The 20,992-nt window shown below is 45.6% G+C and overlaps 1 protein-coding gene across 7 annotated transcripts in view; it reads right to left on the bottom strand.

The window, feature by feature from the left end:
- The window catches only part of FAM107B (family with sequence similarity 107 member B), a 200,758-nt gene that overhangs the window by 7,466 nt on the left and 172,300 nt on the right, over positions 1–20,992 (bottom strand). For 6 of the 7 annotated variants that reach the window (XM_045858006.1, XM_045858010.1, XM_045858009.1 and 3 more), the window contains one exon: positions 3,908–4,091. In XM_045858006.1, the coding sequence (XP_045713962.1) occupies positions 3,908–4,091 (184 nt within the window). Of the gene's footprint in view, positions 1–3,907; positions 4,092–5,930; positions 6,071–20,992 lie in introns of those variants that run through there. The other variant, XM_045858008.1, reaches the window with a different exon arrangement.

Raw genomic sequence — 20,992 nt, forward strand, 5'->3', positions numbered from 1 at the left:
AAATTAGTAAGTGCTCCTCGCAAAAAAACAGGCGGGGTGACTTATATATATATATGTAAAATAAAAAGTGAAAGCACACCTGAACTCTCCTTGTTAAACAGATCTTGAGAGCGCCATTTATGCTGTATTTTATGTCAATGGTCCCCCCAGACTGAACAAGGTGGGCCCTCCCCCACTGGACCCAGAGATAAGTGTCGCGGAGGCTCCTCCATACTTTCTATACCTTTACAAACAAAGCTCTTCCTCAATCTTTTTAACACCTACACAAGACATCACAGTACACACAGAAGTGCCATACGTTTGCCACGCCCACATGGACATGCATTTAGGTTGTTTCCAATTGTTCCCTATTAAAAGGAATGAAGCAATGACCTTTCTTGTACACTTATATTTGCACTCTTATATAAGTATTTCTGTTGGCTACATTCATAGAATTGCTGGCTAAGTATCTGCACATCTTATATTTTCATGAATATTGCCAAACTGCCCTCCAAAAAGACAGCGACACGTTATATATATATATTTCACATGTCACAGAAACCACTGAATACATCCAGAGGTGGGCTGGAACAGTCCATATCCACTCCATCTTCATCTCCACTCCAGAGACATTTGAACCCACAAAAGTGAAACTGCCTCCTCACCTGGGAGACCTGAGCCAGAGGCGAGGGCCGGCACAGACCCTAACAGCACATGCTCCCCTGACCACCCAGCCACACATCTCCTGGCCTAACTGTTCTCTTAGGGTAGAGGGCAGAGTGCATTTGGATTCCAAGCCCTTGATCTTTAATCTTGGAATCTTCTGGCCTGCCTGCCTTGTCTCCATTTCTGCCCAAACCATTTGATTTCTACCTGCATAGATTCAAATGCAAATACTTCTACCCCAATTTCCCATATTTTTCCATGTTGTATAGCGACAGGTATTTCTTGAGATAATATCTGTCTAGCAAAGCATGCCAAATGAAGATCAACTAAACACACTGGGAGTAAAAACCACCGACTGAAGTGTGCAAGCTGAAGAACCACTGTCAGGGGTATGTTTGAATAGTTGGGAATTCTATATTCACCTTCCAAAAGAACTCTTGTACAGAAGATAGAATATATATTATATTAGAAATATTTTTAAGACCCCTTAAACACTAATCTTTCAACTTAAAAAAAAAAAAGCAAAACCCAAAACGTGCCTCTTGAAATCTGCCCTTCTTATGTTTTGGGGAATGCCTATAGAACCTGAGAACCTGAACTTTATGGCAAACTGTGACCAGCTCAGAATGTAAAGACTTTTAACCTGAAACTTAGTCCAAAAGAGAACAAATAGAGGAGCAGAATTATATACTTAAAAGAACTTAAATTTCAGAATTAGAAGACCTATGGGTAGAGTATTTGGTCTCCTAAGCGGTGACTTTGCTTTTATCTTAAGATCTTTTTAAAGTAACTCAAAAAAAACTCTTTGAACTAACTGCTATGGGGCTTTGAGCCAAATTCCTGCCATGTGGGGCAAAGGTACAGGGCTCCATGGAAAGCTCGTTTTATGTTGACCTCATTCTTGTCTCCCCCTCTCATTTCCCTGTCCCTTTTCTAATTTTTATTATTACTATATTTGATTCATCTCTGCCCTTCATTTAAACTGCCTTTAGTTGTATGTTTATTTCTACCCTTTTGATCCCAGAAAACTGCTGTGAGATCGTGAGAAGATTCCTTAGCCTGTTACTCTGAGCCCTCTCCTGTTGGTGTGTCGAATTAAGGTGACCCCAAGATAACACAGGCTGGGTCACTGGAAAGGTCATCGAATTGGCCGAGATAAACTATGGGAAGACCCTTTACAAATTATAGAAAATGAACAGACCTCCCATTATGGTACAAACCAGTAATCAAGTATAATTATCCTTTAACCAAACATATATTTATTATTGATGTAGTACTTCTTACATTCTACCATTAAAATTTAGAAATAACCCCCCCCCCCCACAGTCTTTGAAACATGTGTGTGATAGAAGATGAATAAAAGGAGAAACTGCTTGAGAAGTCTGCACTTTAAAACCAGCTGCATTTCTAAGAGAGGACCCTACCACACTCAGATTTTACCTTGAGAAACCTGAAGACACAGGATAAGATACGTTCATTTGATTTTGAAACCTTGTTTTTCTTTCTTTCTTTCTTTAAATGTACTTCTATACTCAGACCAGAAATTTTCAAACAAGAAGGGAAAAAACAATAGGAATTTCCTGATGACACTACCTAGAAAGTGGACATGTGGTTGGGACTGAGTACTTACTATACGCCATGCATTTTAATAGGTATTTATACATGCTACTATTTACTTCTGTTTTTATAAGAAAGATATTTTTATATATCTTTCTTATATCTACTTTATATATGCCAGTTTTTGTTTTATCTTTGCCTACTCCATCTGACTTGGAGCCTTTTCACAGATATAGTAGGAAAAAACACAACAGAAAACCAGTGTGACCTCAAGTGGTTCTTAGAGATCAACGAAACCCCCTACCCCCATTTTACAGGGAAGGGAACTGAGATCCAAGATGCAGAGACAATCAGAAAGCCATTTGGTTTAGAAAACCACTTAGCTACTCTCTTTTGGAGTATACTAAACTTCATCTTTCCCCTAAAATGCAGACTTTGCCAGGCAGGACTGTCTCTAAATTGTGTGGCCTGCTTAGGAAATTGGCGAGCCCTATTTTTGCTTTGGGCATGATGATAATGAACCCATTTTTTCCTTTTGATGTGAGAGAAACCAGGAGAAGCTAAGTGCTGCTCAGGAAGGGTCAAACTCGATTTCAGTTTATAAGCACTAACCCAGCAGCACACTCATGCGCCTGGGGCTGAAGGGGGTGAGGTCACACTCCCGCAACCCAGAGGAAGAACGCGTCTATAAAAGAGTTCCTGGGACAGGAGTTCTGCAGGAGGCAGTCGGGAAGAACTGATGTAAAAATGCCCCCTCATTTCCTTCACAATAATTTTTAAAAATTTCTAATGAGGCCTTCCCTCTAAAACATGACTCAAATACTTAACTTGATCTACGTATCTTTCAGTTCAATGGGTAAGTACCAGGGCTTAGCAAAAGCTGGGTGTTTGAGTGAGCCATACAGACTCACAATTTGGATCAGAAGTGTTCCTTCTGAAGATCTGAAAACAGTTCTAAATGCAGCTTAACTGACCTTCAGTAATGAAGGTAGCCCTGTGTCCTAATCGATAAAAAAAACTTTGCACCCTCTGCTCTTCCTGTTCAGCATCGCTGTCTGCTTGCCCTGGCCAGCATCACCTAAAAAGCTACACCACAACCCAACATCCAAAATTACTCATGACACTGGGGAACTAACAAATGGTTTGCAAAGGAAATAGAAGGCAAAGAAACCGTCTCCACAAAAATTACAAACAATACAAATGTCAATAACAATAACTAAAATGCTACTTAAAAACAGAGAAAAAGCAAGCATTATTATCTATGAAGACTGATGTAGTTCTAGAGGCTCCAACCTGCCAGTCACAGATGCTAAAGCAGCAATATTTACCTCTGACTCCCACATATTGACATACATAAGGGGAAAATTCAGAACTTTTACAAATCTAAGAAATAATGTATTTCTCTTTGACATAGGACACTCCCTTTTATCCTCAGTGCAGACCCTTCCACCCAGGTTTAAAATCTGTGTCCCTCTGAGAAGGGGACAGAGGATCGCAGACTTGTGGACAGGCCGGTGCTGGCAGCTGCGCCTGCTCTAGCCTCACGGCACGGAGCGACGCCCCGGCTCAAGGACACGGGAAGGAATACGGGAGCCTCAAATACAGTGAAGAAACAAACAGTTCTTTGAAGCCTTTCTAAATGTAATTAAAGTTATACCTAGTCACAAATCCCCTGAGAGGAACTCTGCTCATGAAAGCACCTTACCTTTTCTGATTCATAAGAAGTTCTCTGTGAAGATCTTGGTGGTTGCGGGACGTTTTGACAGGATTGACGAGTTTCTGAGGCCTAATTAGTTCAGGGTTGTCATCTTCTATATAGTCTGGTTCAGCCATGATATTTCTTGGAATGAGATATGCGTCCTTAAGGTCAGGATCCTCAAATGGGCTGTCTGCAACAGAAAGACAAGACTCATTTGTGGTCTCTTCTGAGAAGACACCTCACACAAACGCAGAGGCCCAGCACAGCCATGCAGGTAACACAAGCTGAACACGCCATCCTCCTCGGCCCACGTTGCTACTTCCTTCAACAACTTTCTGAAGCTCTGGGAAAGCAACTGGGGGAGTAAAGGAGAGAGAAGGACATCCGTAGCGTTCTGTGCTGCCTACGACTAAAGCAAATAATTCCCTAACCTGGCTCTGGCCGCACCTTCGATTTCAGGTCACACAGGACACTTCCCACCACCACGTCCAGAGACCAACTCAGTCCCACATGCAGTAGGTGCTCTGTGAGTGTGTTACATGAGACACTACCTAGAGAATACAATGAGACAGAGCAGGATAAATGCTCGCTGGGGGCAGAGCCGCGAGGACCGAGGCTGGCTGAGCATCAAGCACGGCAGGTCCGTGTGGCAGGCGGATCTTACCGCCGCAGGCCCTGACGTACGCCTCCTGGTACCCGCCCCAGCCTTGCTCCTCTGCCCCCAAAAGCAGATCTGGCAAATATTTCAAGATCCTTAGCACACCATTTCATGCTTCCCTGTCCCTGTAAGATTACTTCATTTTCCAAACCAAAAACCAGATGCAGGGCCCGACACTGCAGGCTGTTTGACACAGGGCCTTCCCTGGAGAGTTCAGAGGACAGGCCGACTAATTCTCTGGCCAGTTTCCTGCCCCTAAACGAAGTGGCGATCCCTACGGTGAACCAGCTAATGCCCAAGAATGCCCCCTCCGCCCATCTAGGCTGTGCGTCTGGAGAACGAACAGCCGCCTCCATGCCCTCGGCACCCCAGCACGGCGCAGGGGTACTTCCATCGCAAAGGCACCCTAACAGAGGGTAACCCCAGGTTTCTGTCTATTCTCTGCAAAGTTAGAACCCCTTTCTTTCCCTGTTTTGAATCCCAAGATCCAGCAAAGTGCCTGGCACGTGGCAGAAACTAAACAAATGTTGAACTAAACCAAATCTATAGTAAAAAGAAGTGGAGAGGCCCTCCATGGACATACTCCTAGAGAGAAGAAAGGCTCCATCTTTATTTCAGGCCACGGAAGTCAAACATCCGAGGAAAGTGTGTGTGTGTGTTTACACGTGAGGCAGGGCTAACAGGAGGTGAGAACATGGGTGTGCTTCCAAGGTCTTGGGCGTGGTGAAGGGGCGCTGGAACGGAATAAAGATGTGTACAAAAAACACCAGAACACAGGTCTAGTGGCCATCAGCTGATACATGCATGAGTTTGGTTTCAAAGTCATCGATGATGTTCTCCTGAATCCCTGAAGTACCCCAAAACACTGCCGTACTCTGACACACACAGTAAGAAACACTGTTCCAGGTGGCAGCCAACAATGACCCAGGCTGTAGATACAGCGCTGATAGGTACGTGACCACATCTGACCTCAGCAACAACCCTATGCGCAGAAGAATTAGAATCTTCACTTTACAGATAGTAAAATGGAGAAGCAAAAACTAAATAACTCGTCCATGCTGACACTGCCAGTAGTGTAAAGCTCAAATGAAAATAAATAAAACTGCATGTTCTTGTGATCTTAAAATTATGTTCTGTTTACCCAATTATGATGCTTAATATTTTTGTAGAAAAATATTGTGAAAATAAACATCCAAAGAATAATCAGTGAAAACCGAAATATTGTAGATGTGTCATCGTTTATAGATTTTAGGTATAACTACATAATCAAGGCTCAAAATTATACCAAACATTCCTTAAACCCTACTGTGCTGCCTCAATCTGTTAAGTAAGAACACCTTCAACCTTCTGACCACACAGAGAATTACGAACCTCGCGCATGCTGAGTCAGCGATCCCACCATGGCCTTCCTGACTGCGATGTGCTGGACCTCAGAAAAGTACGTTCCTCAGGTGAAAAACGAACCCCGCCACACACAGCTCTGTGCAGCCCAGCTGCCTTTAAGAGCTAACAGCAGTTTCATCCTAGTTAATCTTTAGATGAGAAAGCCCATGTGCTTCCATAAAAGGATCTGTTTCTCTGCCCTAAACCAGGGTCAATCTCCATGACCCCAAATCAAAGCAGAGCACTGCCTCCTAATGAGTTCAGTGTCAGGGAGGGGGAGAGAAGCCCTGTGGATGGGGGGCGGGGGAGAGCGTTCCAGACAGAGGAACAGCCAGTGCAAAGGCCATGGGCAGGAGTGTGCCTGATGGGTATGAGGAATAGCAAAGAAGCCAGTTTGTGAGGATTCTCGCCTTCACCGTGAGGGACAGTGGGGAGCCAGCCACTCAGGATTTTGAGCATAGAAGTGATAAGATCTGACTTGTGTTTTTAAAAGATCACCCTAGCTACCAAGTTTAGAACAGACCTTAGCAGGCAAAGAAAGGATCAGGGAGGCTATTACAGCAATGCTGGTGAGAGAGGGCTTATAGCAGAGGGCGGCAGTGTGGGTCAGAGGACACACCATCACGACATATTCTGAAGGGAAAGCCTCTGGGGTTTCCTGCAGGACTGGAGACGAGGTGTGGAAGACACGGAGGAATCAATGTTTCTGGCCCGAGCAACTAGGAGGTTAGCAGTGTTGATGGGGGAAGGAGGCTGTGGGCAGGGTGGACAGGCAATGAGACCAGGAGTTCCACTGGGGACAGGCTGAGTTTGAGATGTCTGCTAGACATCTTAGTGGTGACCGCGAGAAGGCAAAGGTGGTCAGTACACACACGCTGGGTGACTCTTCCCTCTGTTTTACTGATTTGGCCTCCACGATGTCTCACTTCACTGCCCCCCTCCCCTGCCCCGTCATCCCCACCATTCCCACAGGTAGCGGTGGCACAAGGGCCCCACTCCCGGTCTTCCCCGAAGGCCAGCGCCAGAGTGCAGGCCTGTCTTGGGCTCGGAGCCAAGAGGTGGGTTGAGCTTTCAGAGTGCAGAATGAAAAGGCTTCAGTCCCAAGTCTAGGAAACAAATTCTGGCTTGGGTGATTTGTTCTGGCTTCTCTTCAGACTCAGTGTCTGGTAAGTCCTTCTTTTCCCACAGGACCAGCGTAGTCAGATGGACCTTGGCCCGTCTCCTGCTGGGGAGAGCAGACGGGCGGGGGCTGGAGTTCTGCTGCACTCGAAAGTGCGAAGGCGGCCCTTCTTTCTCACTGGCTGGCCCTGCTTCCCAGCTGGAGCTGGGGCAGGGGGCACGGAAGCCCCCGGGGGAGAGTCAAGCGCATAGACTTCAGGCCTGCCTGTGGGCCAGGCTGAGTCCCTATGCCTGTCATGCAGTAGACCACGCTGGGATCCAGGAAAGGTCGTTTAGGAAGGAGGGGCCGAACCCACGGGGAGCTTCCTCTGTCACTCGGCGCACACACAGGAGTGCTGGTGGCTGGGGAAGTGTAGAAGCTGGTTCGGGCCACGTGTCAGGGACTTTACACCCTGGAGCCACGACCGATATTGGGCAATAATCACCGAAATGACCTTGTCCAACTTCTTCCCTTTGCCAGCCAAGCTCCTCGTTGCCACCAAGGCCGGGAAATGCCACTCTGGTCCTAAGGGAGTGCTCCCATCTCCCAGGCCCTATCCGCATGCCCTGCCCCTGTGTGTGCACACCTCTCTGCCTCCCTCACCGGCACCTTTGCAGCCCCTTCCCTCCAGCAGGGGAGCAGGGCCTCCTCCTACCCATCCCTGCACTGCCCCCTCTTCAGGTCCCAGTAAGTGTCAAACATTCTGCGATGCCTTCCCTGATTTCCCAGTTGCAGTTAAACACTCTGACCTCTAAGCATCTACGGAATTTTCTTTGTTTCCTCTTCCTAGTATTCACTGACCTCCACCTTGTATTACATCAATACACATACAAATATCCTACCACCTGTTCACTTTGCAGACCAGGCCTGGTTTATATTCACATTCCTCCAACCTCTTGGACTGACTGGGTCAATGAATCCTAATTACATAAATGAAGTAACGGAGTGACACCTAACTACCAGCAGAGGGAGCCCGTGACCTGTCGATTTCACAGCAACAGATAAAAAGCACCGACCATGGAGTTGGGAGGACCTTGGAGTTGGGAGGACAGGCCTGTTTCCTTGCTGAGCACCAAGTAATAAACACAGAAGCCTGACAGGCAAGACGAGACAGAAATGTCTGAAAGTAAAAGCATGTTGTAAGTGGTTGTTATTATTACTACAAGAAACATTCTTCCAGACATAAACAAGGGCATGCTTGTCATATTCACTTCTCTGGTTGAGTAAATGATTCATAAAGTTAATTCCTTTTTAAAGTATCAAGCCAGTAAAGAAAAACTAGTGTCAACTCAGTGTAAGAGGAAGAAAACTGCCTTGAGATCTTGGACAAAGCTTCCTATGTCCAAAACTTCATCCTATGAGATTTAAAAATCAGAACTTAGAAGGTTATGTTAAAGTTCATGTTTACCTAAATACTTCAAATCTAATTGTACCTTGAAGCACTAACAGTTGAACCCCTTTGAAAACAATTCCTGAGGTATGATAATGTATACAGTTTACAGATGTACTAAAACCAATCAAAGCTAAACAATTTAACTTCTGAATTGCTACAGCTACTTCTGGAAAATTACAAATAATTCCAAGACATTCTTTAAGACAATTTGCTTCCCAGGCTGTCTCAAAAAGATTCTAGCCATCCTCTGACACCATCTGAGAGATGCCAGTCACTTCTGATTGCGGGCCAGCAAACTCTCTGGGCCTGGGTCAGCCGGAAAGGGGAAAGGCTCTCCCTGGATCCCCAGCCATCTGCCTCAGCTCCCATGGGTCCCAGAGGGGAAGATGCTGGTGAGGAGCGAATGAAGGCAGAAATTTCTCCCAAACAGCAAAGCCTTTTACTGACAAACTCCTGACTTGCCTGACCCCGAGGCAAACTAAAATTCCATCCTGGACCAGGAGAGAGTGACACCAGCTGATACCCATATGCACTGGACAAGTGCCCAGGGGACCTCTAGGGCCACAAACCTAAACTAAAGCTTAAAAATGGCACCCAACCAGAGCAATCTACACAAGTGCAGAACCGTGACTTTTCACTCTGCCCAGCTCCACTACTGCGGGGACTCCAAACTCTCAATAAATTGGCTGCCAATGTGCTGCTGTACACATGTCAAATAGTGAAACTCTTGGGAAAATATCAAACTTATTTTCTCATCAGTTTTTTTCATTCCCCTCAAAATGTATTTTTACCAAAAAAAAAAAAAAAAAAAGGGCATGTATTTTATATTTAGAAAGTGAGCGAGGAGGCAAGAAACTTCAGGAAGACAGAACACAGGGCCAACAGCCACTATAAGCTGGTCTGGGTGCGGCGAGACCAGTAGGTGGCGATGGCTCCACAGGTAACTTGGTGACCCTTTCCTGACGGCCAGGAGCAGAGCAGAGACGTCTGGCCCTGGACTCCCAACATGTATGGTGAGTGAGTGAAGAGAAAGCACAAGAAACACACCATGACAGGAGCCCATCACAGAGTCACTGTGTGCCTGCCCTCGGTATTGTACGCAAGCCTCTCCCCATCAGTTAATCCTCTCAACAGCCCTGTGAGGTAGGGGTTATTATCCAGGCGAGTTTACAAAGGAGGCTCAGACAGCTTCAAGATCATGGGTTCCAGATCACACTGACAAAGTTTAACTTCCAGCTTCCTCGTTTACTGTACGTGTGACTTTGAGCGCATTTCCTCACCAGATTAAAAAAAAAAAAAGAACAGCAGATGACCTCATAGGGCTGTTAGGAAGAGCCAATGAGAAATGCATACCACAGCATCTGATTCGTAGAAACAGTAAACCTTCGGTGACTGTCACTGGCAACAAATAACAACAAAACCAGGACGGAACTTGAGTCTGATTCCAAAAGGATGCTGGCTACGCACTCCACTCTCTGGGCTGGAATAGTGAGGGGGGAGAACTGGGTTTCCTCTTAACGGGATGATTTTTCTGTCTCCGAAAGACTGTAGAAGCTTTCTATCATAGCTTTATAATCTTGAACAAAAAATACCTTGGAGAAGACCACAGTAAAGTGAGGAAAAAAGCCAGGAAAGACCCATTTTCCTTAAAACATGTAAGTATTTATATAAGAATGTTCACAGCAGGGCCATTCACGACAGCCCCAAACTGGAAGCAACGCAAATGTCCACTCTCAGCAGGTACACTGGAAAGAAAACTAACTACACAGCTGTGAGAATACACGGGCCCCAGCTGTAAGCAACAACACCGCTGAACCTCACGAACACAACACTGAACAAAGAAGCCAGACACAGAAGGGCCCGTACTGGAAGCCTCCATGTACATGATGTTCAAAAACAGGCAACAACCAACCCTTGGTGTCAGCACAACAGTGGCTGTTTGGGAGTTGGGGGAAGTGGAAGAGGACAAAGGGGGCTCCTGGTAACACTGTCTCCTGGTATGAGTTCTGGCTACACAGGTGTGATCACTCTGCAACGTCACCAGTCAGTACTTTACTGACTCCTGTGCTGCTCTGTATATACAATATAACTCCATAAATATGGTACATATTAAATAGCTATTAAAATTACTACCTAGACATCATTTGGTTCCTGCTAGATTACAACAATTTTATTATTTCATCCACTTTAAACTGTGTTCATGAGAAGCAATGTGGTATAATGGAAAAGAGCAGCAGGTCTGAAGAACACCTCTCCTGAATTAGAATACTGGTTCTGTCACTCACCAGCTATCTGATTGGGTACAAATTACTAGACCTGAGTCTTGATTTCCTCAGCTGTAAATCAGGGCCAGCACACCTCCATTTGCAGAGTTGCTGCAGGCATTAAAGAAAACTTATGGAAAACATTCACCAAACACAGTACCTGCTCGTGTGGCAGATGCTCGATAAACTGGACAGTTAAATAGTCCCAAAAAATCAATTCATTTATCTAACTCTCCACTAATTAATGTCCTAAGTGAAAATGGCTGACCGTATGTTGGGAACCGCCCTGCCTGGTATCAGAAGCTGTAACCCCCACCAAGGCTAAGGCTGAAGGAACAACCTTGGACCGTAAGCCACCAAGGAGGCAAAAGCTTATCTCCCTGGCAGGAGAGCCACTTCTGCTCCTTTTACTTCACCCTGCCTGGCCCCTAATGCTTGGTCGGTTAGCCAATGACAGGTAAGATTTCCCAAGGGGGGAACAACCTAAGACAGGCACAATCACATGGGAGACCCCTAAGGAAGGACTTTGGGGCCACAGCAAAAGGGGGTGATGGACCCTCGCCCCTCGGCTTTGACATAGCCTGAGTCCTCATTGTCTGTGAGAAAATCTCCTAATCTCTTGGCTGCCTTACCTCCCTTGCTCCACCTAAGCCTGAAACAATGACAGAGGGTGGTGCCACCCTGTGCTGGAAAGGGCAGGTTCCCCAGGCAATCAGGCCTAAGAAAGAATATGTAAAATCCTATGAAACCTGCTTTGTTTAGAATGCTCTCAATTAACTGATAAGGGTCCAAGGAAGAAATAAGTTTGTTCCTTAAAGTTTTTTACAGCTCTTTGACCCTGACTCAAAATAGGCCCTCAGACTTCTTTGTTATCTACTGTTTGATCCTTACTTCCTGGTAGTGATTAATGAGCGCTACCTGAATTCCTGTGTAAACAAACCCAATAAAAGCCTGCTTGGGCGGGATATGAGACCCTCTCCCCTAGTGAGGGTGGCCGTTTCGTCCCTATTTCTCCACAGGACTCAGTTGTCCATGTGTATGTTTTTCTCATGTTTTGACGAGCCATCTGCAGTGTTCCAAGGTCACTGCCGGTCGGTGGCCGTGACAGCCATACACTACAAGCATGCTAGTTAAGAGCAAGTTTAATAAGAAAAAACCCATGTTGGTCTCTGCACATTTTTCCAATTCGGACTTAGATGGGTGACTGCGAGGAACAGGGAGGAAGAATGAGGAGCAGCAGGAAAGGAAATCCAGGGCAGGTGAGACCAAAGGCTGGCAGGCAGCCTGGCACTCTGAGGCCTTGAACATCCTGGTGATGTCCCAATCTCCATGCTTTGGTCTTCTTATCTGCACAACTAAAGGGTCATTAGTTCTCATTTCTCAGTGATCTGTTTTAAATAACTATTCTGAGCACAGGGCAACTATATAAATGAGGTATATACAAAAACATAATGTCTCCTAGGTTAGTCCAATATAAAGAATTTAACTCTTCAACGTCAACTAAACCTTATCAATGTTCACAATTTATTTAACCTCCCACATCCCTCCTGAAATCTGAACTAAGGACCCATCGGTACATAGCAATGCTATCAAAAAGCCAAAACAGAAAATAGGCAAGATCATTTTAGAGGCGTGTTTTGCATAATGTTTAATTCAAGGTGTTGGAAAAAGAGTGGGCAGATAAGCAATGGGTGGAAGGCAGGCAACAAAAATGTCCCTGAAAAGCACTGCACTATTTTAAGCTTCTGCCTTTCACTCTTTTAATACAGGTACTGCTCACAAAGCATACTGCTCCTGTAAGATTCCAATTGAGTTTCTGGACTATTAACAATTTGTTAGATGTGATTTACACTCACATCTAACAAAAAATTACTCAAATACATACAAGGGATACCCAGAAAGGAAACAACTGGGGTAGGGTCTTGGAGAGCACTCATACCCAAGCTGGGCACCAGAGATCCTGCTGGTGCCCGACCATAAGACAGTGATGCTGACAGTTGACAAAGGAAAATTTGGGCTGCTTCCATGGAAACCAGCAAATCAATCAATCCAGCAGCTGAAATCCTTCTGTCTCCTATACCCCAAAAGGCCAAAGCTTTGCTAAAAAGAGGAGCTTTCAATATTGCCCAATGATACCATGTTCAAAACCAAAGTATAAGTTTAAAAAAAAAAAAGGAAAAGCAGCTCTTGAATAACCTGGTTTTGCTATAAAGTTGGATATTCGGCTAACCTGGAAACATGTGAAAACAAAATATACATAGAAAAGGAAAACAAAAACACACTGGGGATGTGAGGAAAAAGAGTCTGTAGGTAGAACTAAGTTAACATAAAATAAACATTCACTCAGGTGCTGGGTTGGGGGTGGAAGTGGTTAGAAAGGTAAATAAAACCCTACAGAGCTCGTAGCAACTGTGACATCCCCCTGTCCTGGCAGGCGATCCTCGGTGGCTTTTTCACTCAGATACCCTCCGCTGCCAGGGCAGATGCTAGGACCCCAGTTCTCTGAGCAGTGCGTGATGGGAGGGAAACACCCTGGGCCCGGCCAACAGCAGCCCCTGTCTGACAGGAGAAGGGGCGACCGGATGTCTGGCGTCACCACGGTGGGGACGACACAGGGCCCACCCGGGCAGAGGCGGCCTGTACCACAGAGGGGTCAGAGCTGCTCACTTTCTCGGTTCTGCACGTCCCAGCCTGCTTAGTCCTCCCTGAAGCACAAGGTGGTTTCTTAACCAAACCCAAACATTTGGGCTTACTCCTCAGAAAATGGCTGGGTACTAGAGATATTTCTTCCAAACTGGAATGGCCTCAGCAGATGTCCTCCTCACCAACTGTTATCTACTGGGCAGATATGTTCCTACAGATAAAAGGTCCTGTGTGCTGGCCCTCAGTATGACCTGTGAGGCAGCCAAGGACAAACAGCTGCCAATGAATGGATTGTTAACCAAAACATGACAGAAAACAAATTTCATGCAAACACATTCACTACCCAAACATTCACTACCTGGGTAGTAGGTGCCTACCCGCATAACAGTCCACATGCGGGGTTTTCCCCAGGGCTCCCAAGGCTCCAGGCTTCTCAAGGTACATTCTCCTCAGCCTCTCCCAGAATGCCAGGCCACTGTCAGTCTCCTCGAGTTGACCACCAGCCCTTGGGCAACCCTCCCTGCTTCTCCCTGCACCCGTCTGCCCAAGTGTCCTGTCCCTTTCAGTCTCGTGGTGCCAACCGTCCTCCAGGAATAGGTCCCTAGCCCCACACTCTGTCTCTGTCTTGGCTTTGGAGGCCCCACTCACCCCCTGCCCTTCTACCAGGTGAGCGATTCCTACAGCGTGTGTGAGGCTTACCTCTCCATGAGTCCCCCCAGGACCACCCCTCAAGAGCCATCTCCTGCTTGTCTGCACAACTGAGTGCAGTTTTACTTGATCTCCCTCCCCCCACAAATGTGACAATTTTTTGTGTCTCCACGTTGTCTCCTTTCCAGGGTGTCCCATCAGAAGGGAACAAACCTCTGACCGACTGAAATCGCTCCCCGCAGCTCTAGCATATGCCTCACACCTAAGCCATACAGTAGCCACACGGTGACTAGTTGATGCAGAACTGGTAGAGCTGGGGCCACAGACGCCCTGTGCCTTTGGCTGAGGTCACAGGGGCCAGCAACACACCTGGCGTTACTCCCCATTTCGTCCCCAGTGCTGTGCCCGGGTCACACCATGGACACTCTACAAAACTGTGCTGAATGAAGGGGGCAAACACGGAAGGACCCTAGCATCCACATGAAGTAACTCCTTCCAGGGAACCTTTCCTGGTTCCTCTGGAGTTTGAGGTTTCCTTTCCTCCTATTTCCCCAGGACACTTCTCTTAGGGTACTTCCATCTGCTTCCATGAAAACTAGAAGTTTTCTCATCCCTCACATTAAACTCACAAAGGGAGGGCCTGACTCATTTCTTATCCTTAGAAACACCTCGGTGTGCCTTCCACATACTGCTCAACTAAACCTGACCCACTGACACTCGGCTCAAGGGAAGCGTGGAGTTCAGATTTACAGAAGGGGCCAAAATCAGGGGAGGGGAGGGGAGGGGAGGGAAGGTGAAGTCATGCTTTGAACAAATTGTCCAAACTTGACTCTGAAGGAGCTCAAAATGAGTTGACAAGTGGCTGATCCTCTTGATAACAGATCAGAACAGAGAACCCGATCTGTTTTCTAAACCAGTTGATTATGTTCCCTCTGGAATAAGATGACACAGTAAAACCCTCCCCAAAAGTTCATAACATCAATCGCTGCGTATGAGTGATGAGTCTTTTGCCACAGAAAGAATTCAGGTTGTTTTCTGATGGAAAATAGATATGAGTACAATGGCTTACATAAATATTCCCAGGAAGTAATTAGCACTTCATTAATATGCAGCCTATTAATCTGCACAAACTGCTAAGCAACTGAAATGCTGCCCAATTAACAGGTTTCTTCAATAATCAATCACCTTAAATTCACTGGTCTTAAAAATGCCTTAACAGATACATTTATCAGATGACATTTGATAGATGACCATTAAGTGATTCAGAGGTTCTCTATCTCCTACATAAAGCAGCTTGATGAGATCTGAAGTTCAAGGACCCTTCATTTTACCAGTGAAGAATGGTCTGTGGTCTAACAGTGTCACCAGTGGTAGAAGGCACAGTTTGTGTTCAGAGCAACTGTTGTTTTTTAAAAGAAATATTGATCACATGTGGGGGTTTTTTTCATTTATAATTTTTTGTAATCCTCACTGACGATATGTTTATTGATTTTAGAGAGATGAAGGGAGGGAGAGAAAGAGAAAGAGAGGAGAGAGAAAAACATCGATGTGAGAGAGAACATCCATTTGCTGCCTCCAATATGTGCTCCGACCAGGGACTGAACCTGCAACCTAAGTGTATGCCCTGGCTGGGTATCAAACCTGCAACATTTGGTGTATGGAACAGCACTCCAACCAACTGAGCCACCTGGCCAGGGCACATGTGTTTTGTTTTGTTTTGTTTTGTTTTGTTTGTCTGCTTTACTACCTACCATTCAACCACTTCAATTCTCAAAAGCTCAGCTCTTCCAGAACAAGGAAAGAAAAACCCGCCAATTCTGTTGCAAGGCTGACTGATTTTAAAAATGTTTAATTGAAAATAATGAATTATTTACTTCCTTACCTGTAAAAAGAGAAGACTGAACCAGATGACCCGTGAGATCCCTACTAGTTCTAACATTCTGATGATACAGAAGAATCTGGTTTATCTGTTGTCTCCACTACAGGGGGCTTAGGAGTCAAGGGATGCAGAGCTTGAGCCCCACAATTAGGACCAGGGGAGGACACTCCTCTTAACATTCCACACATACCTCACGGAGGCCTCCACGCGTCCTCGCCCATTCCCTGAGTCACAGACTTCTCCACAGGACATCTATGCCAGTAGGTTTTCTCCCAGTGATCTGAATTTCCCCAAGTGCAGCCCCCCTCACTCCAAGTTCCTCTAGAAGAGTCTCAGCTGTTCGGTCCAGGGCTAGCAATGTCCACACCGGATGGAGCATGGACCAGACTTTATTAAACCAAAATTCCAAATCCAGGGGGTTTCTGGATATCACAGTCACGAATCAGTATGTGCCATAGCTGATCAACAAAAATGAAGCACCATGTAGTCTTCTTTGCATAAAATCACCTATATTAAATATGTATTACACCAGGGGCCCCCAACCCCTGGGCCGAGGACCCGCACCGGTCTGTGGCCTGTTAGGAACCAGGCTGCACAGCAGAAGGGGAGCAATGGGCCAGCCAGCGAAGCTTTGCTCACATTATCTGCCTCTGGGGCCCCTCCCCAGCCCATGGGAAAACTGTCTTCCACAAAACCGGTCCTGGGTGCCAAGTGGGTTGGGGACCACTGTATCACACCACATTTGAATCAATTCAAGTCGGAGCCCTGAGCCTCCTCTGAAATCAAGCCACAAGGCAGTCCCTACTGCTCCTCCCCTAGTTTCCCGTGATTTACCTTTGTCCTTCTGTAAATCCACAGGCAGCCTTCTTGCCTACTCCCACGAAGCCCACACACCTAAGCTTTATAAAGTTAGTGAGCTGTTTTCTCCTCACTCCTTACATGTAGACAACCAGTGTTTCGTCTCACAGACTGCTCGTAAAAAGATACATTTTTGCTACTTCCTTTCTGAAGAATTTGTTGGTAGTATGTGACAAAAGGCTTTAATGTGTACCCCTTGAATCCGTTAATTCTACTTCGAGGAATTTACTCCAATGAGACAATCAGAGATGTACTCACAATGTATGTATAGGTATAGTTTATCTATGATAGTGAGGAAAAAAGGAAACCATTAACTATCTAATAGTGGAATACAATGCAGCTTAAAAATCATATTATTAAAACAAATAATGAAAAAGAAAATAATCACAATGTATCAAATGGGAGAAAATATCAGGCCCCCAAACAGAATGCCCTTGATTTCCTAGTATACGCATTTGTGTGTACAGAAGCCATTTAGAGTGCAGTCCGAAGACCAGCTGCATCAGCACAGCCAAGGAACTTAGTAAATGCAAACGCTGGACCGGAGAGCTACTGACTCAGAATCCCTGGGGGTGGGCCAGCAATCTGCCTTCTCATGCTTACTAAGTGCCACACAAGCTTTGAGGTAGATATAAAAGTCACCCTATTGTACCGACAGAGAAATTGAGGCCCAGAGAAGCTAGGTAACTCAGCCAAGGCAACAAAGCGGCATCACACAGCTAGCTCCAGAGTTTACACTCTTAACCACTTGGTTCTAGAACTTCTCAAGGTTAACTCCTATAGGATTTGGAAATGTGCTCTGTGCTCTTTCCCCTACATTGACAGCATGATGCATCCCACCTATTGTTTTGTCTTCCTCACCGAGTTTCAGCACCGCTGTTATTGACTGGGGTGGGGAGCATTTGGCACTGTCACATTGACAGTCCCCTTAGTGAATACCTACCTGTCTGACATCTCTGAAGGCTGTAATAACATGTTTAGATTAACACGCACATTAAACACTAGCCCACATTAGCAGGAACCTTTATGCCCGCCAGTGGCAGATGGCATGGAGGGCATGACACCCACTAAAGACGGAAGGCCCTCCTGTCTCCAGCTAAAGCGAAGCTGCCGTGTGGCAATCCCATAAACACTGTCTACAAACCACTTGGCCCATGGTCTTTGAAATTATGCAACTCTTGATGAATTTCTTTTCTTTTTTTTTTTTTGGTTTCTACATTATTTCAAAATGTATACATAATATTAATATTTACATTTTTATATTATGCTTTTCTATATTCAAAATTTTCAATTTGCTAACAAATGCTACCAGATTTTATCCCCAAACTGCAAAATTCCTGAATAAAAAGGCCTCACTTAGCATTTTTATTTTACGTTATTTTCTAAGTAGGAAGCACCTTGGGCAGTCATTTCAGGGAACTACAAAGGGGATGGACTGGGAAGATGGTTGATTTAGGCCTGTCACCCCTGAGAGGAAGGAAACTACACAGACTAGAAAAAATGTCCAGCTAGACTAGCTTTCAAAGCCCTCACACATTCCTGTCTTCAAGAGCGGAATAATAATTCCATAAAAATTATGACCTGGCCCTACTGGGCAACCAAACAAATATTTTCAAAAGAAGACACTATTTTCAAAAGTACTTAATGACAGAAACTTTGGAAGAAACAGAGGCCATTTGTTCAACTTCCTCATTACCACAGATGAGGAAACTGAGGCCATTACTGCAGACGGCTTGGCTAAGCTCACAGAGAAGGTCGCAAAGCCTGGACCACAGCCAGCATCCGACTGTGTCTCACACTCCACTGTACCACACTGCCTCTCGCACTTCTGACTCCTATATTGGATTTTCTACATTGATTTTTCTATATTTTCTACTGATTCCAGGAGAAGTGTTTTTGGCACTATCATTAACACCACCATTAACATTATCTCCTGATCAATAACTGGATGGCATCTTTGACGATGATAATACATTTAAACTGTAAGTATACTTTAATAGCAGCACCTTAGTTCTAGCTGATTTTCTATCCTGCCAAATTCCAGAAGAGTACAAAGTCATTGTGAGATTAAAAACGAAACAAAAAACAACCCTCTCAGGTATGAGAAAACTACTCATTTGGCTTTTTTTTTCACCTGAGATATTAACACTGAGCAACTGCAATGTTAAAAAAACAGTGACCGCTTAGACGCAGTAACTTCAGACATCCTCTTTTAGGCTCTCCATTTACATCTCATCCTTCCTTTATTAAAGCCTGTTCTTCCTCAAACATCAGCATTCAGGATATAATTAAATAACAAACTACTGAAAAAGTAAAAGTCAGCCCTACTGACAAGTGGAAAAGACAAGCCCGACTTACTGACCCCAGTGTTGCCATGAGAACATAAAGAATGCTCAGAGGGATCCCACGCTGCCACTGCAGAGTGACTAGACATCTGCCTCATCTCACCAGCACGTGGAATTGAGAGTTCTCCACTGAGTGGCAGCTCTAACCGCACATTCATCTCCCACCACATAGATAAACTATATTTAAGGTACCTGGTCACCAAACTGTGCCTGTTTCCTGACCATACCTCAACCAGGTCTGGCCCTACTTCCCTAAGTCCACCTTTTAATCACCCAGCACAAGCACCAATCCAATCCTGCCTTTCCAAAAATCCAACAATCTTCTGGTCTCCATCTGCTTACTGCAGCAAGCTAAAGGAACCAAACCTTGGTATGCCTACCCCTGGGGTCCTGGTGGTTGCTGACCGACTGGATTCAACACGTTTTGTTTTAACAAGTTTCCAATAAGGTGTAGCAGAGTAAAAGAACCTGAAATAAAAGGCCCACAAACCTATATCCTGACTTATCCTTTCTCTGGGTGATAGCCAGCAAGCCATCGTTTTAGAATTTTTCCTCTCAGATCTGCTATTTCCCAAATTTCAGCCATACTGTGGGTCAAACAGACTCCCCCCATGAAAGGACGTGCTTCGTCCGCCCACCACGATCACACTGTCCGAGTTCGTCTGCAGAACTTCATTTTTCAGTCAAAGAAAAAGGGAGCCTTTCATGCCAGAAACAATGATGATGTCTTTCTAAATGGTTGTGTGTTTTTCAAAATGGCTATCGTGCTTCATAGTTATAAGAATATAAATGGACTGGTACTTGATTTCTGCTTTCCCAATGAAAACAGGGCACATCTCTGTCTGGGTCTCCAGAGGGCCGTCTGGCCCTCACTAAACCCCAGAGAGCAGCTATTTACACAGCCCAGGTACTTTTAATTAAAGTCTGTTTCCCTCTTACCTCTCTTCAGGTTACCTCACGGGTCCTCTGGGACCAACAAAGAGAGGGAGTCTTGTTAGGGAGGACTCCAAAACCAAAGTGGGGGTATTAAACCAACAGCTGTCAGCAAGACTAGAAGCGTACTTAGACAACCATCGTGTGCCCCTGCGTGCAATGTGGGCAGCGGGTTGGGCCCGAAAGATCTAGAGAGGAGTAAGACATGGTCCCTGGCGTCCAGAGCTCAATTCCAGCGAGGACAAACACACACAATAAATACGGCGCGTGGTGCATGCACCACAAGGGGGAAGTGACAGACATCAAGACCATACCGCCTCGCACCTCCTAGAGGAGGAAGGCTTTTCCTCGTGGACGGTGTCCCTGGTGATGCTCTGGGGCGCATGTAACTACACTAAAACTAAAAGTTGCTGAAGCACAGGGCGTGCTTCCACCTCACACTAGATGCTGGTGCTGGGCTGTTGGCGGCTGTTTCAGAGCTCATGGGTGACATCAGCACCCAGGGCTCTTGTCATCCTCCTGCTCTGCCTCAGGGGCCCCAAGAGGAGAGACAGACTGGGGAAGCCCCGCCTCACAAGCCTCTCTATCTTGGAAGGAAGTCAAGATAGGCTTTAGGGGATTTCTCCCACATCATTACCCAGAGCTGTGCCATGTGATTACAGCTACAAAGGAAGCTGGGAAAATGGGAACAGGGCAACTGTGAATGAAGAGTGTACAGCATGGCTGTCGATCAGGCAATCACGCTATCACATACACAGGGGCTGAATGTGATCCCCCCCCCACCCCATTCTTTATGTGGAAGCCCTATTCCCCAGTGCAACTGTACTTGGAGTAAGTCTTTTGTGAAGTGAATAGGATCAGATGAGGTCAAATGGGTAGGGCCCCATGATGAGATTACTGTCCTCAGAAAAGGAAAAGACACCAAAGT

Source organism: Phyllostomus hastatus, unplaced genomic scaffold (genome assembly GCF_019186645.2).
Source record: "Phyllostomus hastatus isolate PE091 unplaced genomic scaffold, TTU_PhHast_1.1 phas_scaffold_1674, whole genome shotgun sequence".
Classification (NCBI taxonomy): Eukaryota; Metazoa; Chordata; class Mammalia; order Chiroptera; family Phyllostomidae; genus Phyllostomus; species Phyllostomus hastatus.